Source organism: Cynara cardunculus (assembly GCF_001531365.2).
Source record: "Cynara cardunculus var. scolymus isolate 2C chromosome LG 1, CcrdV1, whole genome shotgun sequence".
NCBI classification, from domain to species: Eukaryota; Viridiplantae; Streptophyta; class Magnoliopsida; order Asterales; family Asteraceae; genus Cynara; species Cynara cardunculus.
Genome location: NC_037528.1, coordinates 29276247 through 29281915, shown reverse-complemented (window position 1 = coordinate 29281915; position 5669 = coordinate 29276247). Strand labels below are relative to the sequence as shown.

At 43.9% G+C, this 5669-nt stretch overlaps 1 protein-coding gene across 1 annotated transcript; it reads right to left on the bottom strand.

The window, feature by feature from the left end:
• Positions 1 to 682: 682 nt before the first annotated feature.
• On the bottom strand, positions 683 to 2416 carry LOC112499986 (caldesmon-like). Its single transcript, XM_025103272.1, has 2 exons — positions 1894 to 2416; positions 683 to 873 (listed from the first exon to the last, which is right to left on the bottom strand). The coding sequence occupies exons 1-2, from the start codon at positions 2414 to 2416 to the stop codon at positions 683 to 685; spliced, it is 714 nt and encodes a 237-aa protein (XP_024959040.1).
• Positions 2417 to 5669: the final 3253 nt, after the last annotated feature.

Below are 5669 nucleotides of genomic sequence, written 5' to 3'. Positions count from 1 at the left end.
GACCAGAAGGATGCTTCCATTTTTGCCCGTTGGTTGTGTCTTCTGTGTCCGCTCTGTTTGGCTTGACAGGTACCTGCTGCCTCATTGCAGGAGTGACAACCTTGGTCCCTTGAGCAGGGACTCTAGCTCTGTGGGTCTTTGGATGTGGTGGAGGAGCAGCAACAATGACTTCTTCTAGAGGAATGGCAACTGGATTGTGCAAGAGTGACTGATCAACCACATTCATAGCGACCACCTCTTCTTCTTGTTGTGCTATGGTTGAAGGAGCAGCCATGTCCATAGCATACTATGTTGAAGAGGACAGAGCCAGGTCTGAATCGTTTGATCCATAGACAGATAGAAGATCTATCACTTCTGTAGTCTTTTGTGGCCCGGTTGGCTCTGCCTGTGACGCCATGGGCATTTTTCCTTTGTGAAGTGCCTCTGCGTTGTCTGGTGCTGGTTGGCTTTGTCTGCTCTGCCTTGAAGGATTTTGAGCTTGTTGGCATAGGGCAAAGGACGTTGGTGCAGAGGGGGCAGCCATAGGTGTTGTACTTGGGATGGTTGTAGGAAAGTTCTCCCCTTCTTAATGATTTTGAGGACGAGACTCATCTGGGTCCTCATTATTGTCAAGTCACCTCCTCTTTGACGGTTCTGCACAAGGAGATGGATCCCTTTTTCGCTTTGGCCTCTCATCCTTTGCTTAAGGCATCAATTTGATCATCTCCTTAATGACTTTGAGGAGTTCATCGACTGCAACTCCAACCTTTCGTATTTCATCGTCTGAACGGTAGTTGAATCTGGCAAGTGTATCGTTGATATCCTTCACTGCTTTTGTGGCTTTGCGATTGAAGTCTGCAGTGAAGTCTGCCACCTTCTGTAGAAGTTTGTCACCTAGAGCATTCATTGCGCTCTGTGTGACATAATCCACAGGTACACTCAGAGGAATGAGGGCCTGGGTGCCATGAGATGTAAACGCCTCAACCCTCTGTATTGATGCGATGACCTGTTATAATGTCTCTGTATTGTGTGCCATCAATTCCATGAGTGTATTGATATGAGAAGCATTCGTCGTAGACTCAGCTCTTAATACTATCAAGGATGCTCGTATCTCATCCAGAGCAGGTGTAGAAGGGGACGGCTCTACACGGGCCATGATGAGTTTTAGCTCTTCCAAGGAGCACCGCATAGAGGTGAAAAGGGAATGGAACTCTTCCCTAGTGACATATACAGGTGGTGTAACCTCTGGCTCAACACAAGGGCCAGATTGAGTCCCCGTTCCAGGGACGCCTTCATTCATGACTTGATTGACGTTGGTCGGGGAAGGACTTCCAGAGGATCCTCGTGGTTCTCCTTAAGGAGAATTCACTACCTATGTTCTGTCAAGGAGAGTACCCAAGACTGGTTTAGAGCCAGCCAGAGGGCTCTCCATGAGTGGACTAGGAGACCGGTCGAGAGTCTCCAAGCCAAGTGCACCTATACCTTGCTCTGAACAAGGTTGGGAATCTACACGTGCAGAGGAAACAAATTCCTCTGTTTGGGAAAGTGGCGTGATATGGGGAGACATATCACTTATGTTTTCAAAGGTTGCACCCTTTTGAGAGGGTGTTCCCTATGGTGAGGCTTCCCTTTGGCTGATGTAACCAGAGGCAGATGCGACCTCTGGTTGGATAGGTTGGCTGGGGTTCGAGGTGTGCACCTCTATTTCCATGACTCCTATATCTCGACCACTGGAGTCAGATGATTTGATTGCACTGGGAGTTGGGGTGGTAAATCGAGTGTGGCTATTTAGCCTAGGCTGCTCTGGCTCACCCTGAGGCAGCGCAGCTGCTGCACCTCCTCCCTCTTCTTCCTCCTCGCTCTCCTCTTCTTCTTCCTCACTTTCTTTTTCTTTCTCACTCTCTTCTTCTTCACTCTCTTCCTCTTCCTCCTCACTTTCTTCACTTGTATAAGACCGTGCAGCATCGTCGTAGTGCTCTTGGTCATCCCCTTGGTTTGGACTAGAGGAGTGAGCCAAGGTTTGACGAGCCTCTTCTTCTGCTCTGAGTCTGGTCTCTTCCCTCAGACGAGCGATCTCTGCTTTGCGAGCTTTTTCTGCTCGCTCTGCCTCTGCTCTAGCACGAGCAAGCTCAGCCAATTTCTCTTGCTCTGCTCGTTCTGCCTCTTCTTTTTTCTTTTTCTCGCTCTCAGCTCTCTTTGTCCTCGCCTCCTCTCTTTTTCTTTCTTTCTCTCTCTCTTGCTCCACTTGCACCCTTTCTTCCTCTGCTCTCATCCTCTCTTCACCTGCTATCACCATCTCTCCATCTGCTTGAGGCCTTGATGTGTCCTTAGTCCTCTCTTCTTCCTCGGCTGTTCCTATGCGTAACCGGGTTCGAGACACTGGTCCTAGTGTCTCGCGTATACGTCTGTACGCTCTTCTAATCTCCTTGGACTTCATATAACTCATGAGCCTCTTTGGAATAGGCCTCTCTACTTCATAACCCTCCTTGTTCACTGTAGGTCTGTATTGATTGAGCACATTCACCTTGTGAGCAGGTAGACGACCCACATCAATATTGTTGTCGTCGAGAGCAGGTCTTAGGAGAAGACCCAAGAATCATTGAAATAATAAAGACGTCAACTGTCTTCCTTTGGCCACTTCTTGGCCACAGCAGCCTTGAACTCTGTGTAGAGTATCAAGGAATAGTCGAGATATAAGTCAAAGAAGATTCCATAGACGATCTGAAGAACATTTGTTGAGCACATGTCGAGGCTCCGTATCTTCCCTGTCAGCGATCTGTTGACCAATGTGAAAAGTGTATTCCACATTGGTGGTAGGTATTGACGACGATACTGTGACGGGTATTGGATGGCCTTGTTGTACCCTAAGAACTTTAAGAAGGCCACTATCTCGTCCCCAGATAGGAGAGGGGCATACTCAGAAAGCTGTAAGTCGGTTTTCGTTGGGATTTATAGAACCCGCTAAAACATGGATCTTGAAATTCGAATAGTGACAAACTCGTTTGGTGAAGAGACGTAGAAATCTCCAACTATTCCTCTTTGAGATTCAGTAACGGCGCAGGATTGCCAGTATTCTTGGATGTACCTTTCAGGAACAAGGTCATCCGTGTTTGTCAAGGTTGGGTTTTAGAAGTGATTTTGGAGGATACTGATGATGGGATGGTATTTGGTGTCGAAGTTTTCAAGTTGGAGGTTTAAGGCATGGTTATTCGGTTTGATAGGACGAGGAACTAGGTTTTGACTGGTATCTTCCATAGTTTTGTGGGTTGTGGTATGACTTTGGGAGTTTCTAGATTCTGAGGAGGACATAGTTGCAGGTTTTGGGTTTGGAAGGAGATAAAAGAAAATCTAGGGTTTCAAGAAGTAGTTCTTGAATTGAGTAATAGGTTGGAGGAAAGGATTTTTGGGACTTACTTGACAAACTGGATGAACGTTGAAAGGCTGATTGAGATTCCGATCACTGGTTTGAGAGCTTGAAAGCTTAACAATGGCGGTTGAAGGTTGGAGACGACAGGAGTTCTTGAAAATCTTTGTAAGCGTAAAAGATTAATTTGGGGGTAAAATTTGTTTAAATAGAATAAAATAAAAACACTTGAGTGTTTAGCACCCATACGTCAGGTAAAAAACTGAACCGGTTTTCTCACAGCCTATGGGGGCGCGCCACGTGGATTTGCCAGCTGCAAGTGGCGCCTCCCACGTTTGAAAAGATAAGCTCACAGGTGGTGACGCTTAATGTAGGCGATAGCTTTTATTAAAAAATTAAAAGAAACCTTACGCCTTCTTAATAAAATAATATATTTTGATTTTCAAAAACAAAAAAAATCAAGTGTAAATACTCTAGTTATTGAGAAGTATAGGTTTTGTAGAGAACCAGAGTACTACATGCAGAAGAAGACAACCTACCTTAGGATCTCATACAGAGACTCATGATTGGACTATACATGTCATCTGTAGAAAACTTACTATGTTTAGAGGCAGAGGCTCTGCATAGTACATATAGAGGCTCTGTCCTATAATCATGAGAAGTTTTGAAATAGAGGCTCTGTGTGACATGATCTCGTGCTCCCCTTGACTTGAGCTCTTCTTATATGCTCCCCCTTGAACTATGCTTAGATCATTTGTGATAAGTAGAGCATATATATAATAATCAAGGTACAGAGGCTCTGTATTACAAAACAACTAGGACTTGAGTAAGAGGCTCTGCATGTACTATGCAGAGGCTCTGTCTCATGGATCAATACAAATAATCAATAAAACTGAAGTATGCATAAAGGGATGCAGAGGCTCTGTATAGTACATACAGAGGCTCTGCCTTAGTTTGAAAGATTAAGCATACCCAACTTGCTAACAAGAAAATTAAACCTCTTTTCATCAAGAGCTTTTGTAAATATGTCAGCAAGTTGTAAATCTGTACTAACAAAAAAACATTTCAATCGTACCTTTCTCTACATGGTCCTTGATGAAATGATATCGAACATCGATGTGCTTTGTTTTTTAGTGTTGCACAGGATTGGCTGTGATTGCGATAGCACTTTCTGAGTCACACAGAATTGGAATCTTCTCAAACTCGATTATATAGTCTTTCAGTTGAGTCTTCATCCATATCACTTGGGAACAGCAACTTGCTGCAGCTACATACTCTGCTTCAGTTGTGGAAGTAGAGACGCAGTTTTGCTTCTTCGAGGTCCAGCTTATGAGCTTGTCCCCAAGTAATTGGTAGCTCCCTGATGTACTTTTTCGATCGAGTTTACAACCTGCATGATCAGAATCTGTGTACACAATAAGATCAAAACCAGAATACTTTGGATACCAAATACCCAAAAATTGAGTCCCTTTAAGGTATCTAAAGATTTTTTTTACAGTCGAAAGCTGAGATTCCTTTGGATTTGCTTGAAAACACGCACAGAGACATGTGGCAAACATAATGTCTAGTCTACTAGCCGTGAGGTATAGTTATGATCCAATCATTCCACGGTAAGTCTTAACATCCACTGGTTTTCCAGATGGATCTGTGTCAAGCTTAGTTCTCGTCGCGATTGGTGTTCTCATGGTGGAAGAGTTATGGAGTTGGTATTTCTTTAATATGTCGGAGACATACTTAGCTTGGTTAATGAAAATACCGTCCACCCTCTGTTTTACTCGCAAGTCAAGGAAGAAGGTTAATTCTCCCATCATGCTCATTTCAAACTCGCTCTTCATTAACGCAAAGAACTTATCACAATGCCTCTGGTTCGTTGAACCAAAGATGATGTCATCCACATACATCTGTACTAAGAGCATCTCACCTTTATACCTCTTAATAAACAAAGTTGTATCGATTTTACCTTTTTCAAAATCATTAGAAAAGAGGAAAGACGAGAGACGTTCATACCAGGCTCGAGGTGCTTGCTTAAGTCCATACAGAGCTTTGTCTAAGAAATAGACAAACTCTGGATGGGTGGAGCTTTCAAACCCTGGAGGTTGTTGAACGTAGACTTCCTCCTTTAGCTTACCATTCAAGAAGGCTGACTTAACGTCCATTTGATAGACTCAGAATCCCTAATGTGTAGAGAAGGCTAAGAACAAGTGTATACTTCTAGCCTTGCTACTGGCGCAAAGGTCTCGTCATAGTCTTTGCCTTCTTCCTGGCAATATCCTTTTGCTATGAGCCTAGCTTTATGTTGGAATCAATAGATCCAAATTATTCTAAA

Bases quoted from the DNA above. Each gene is read 5' to 3' on its own strand.
- LOC112499986 (XM_025103272.1), bottom strand. From the start codon at position 2,416: ATGAAGTCCAAGGAGATTAGAAGAGCGTACAGACGTATACGCGAGACA. The intron at 874-1,893 runs GTGAAGAAGAAG...TGAATGCTCTAG, and splicing joins TGAGGAGGAAGAGGAAGAGA to GTGACAAACTTCTACAGAAG.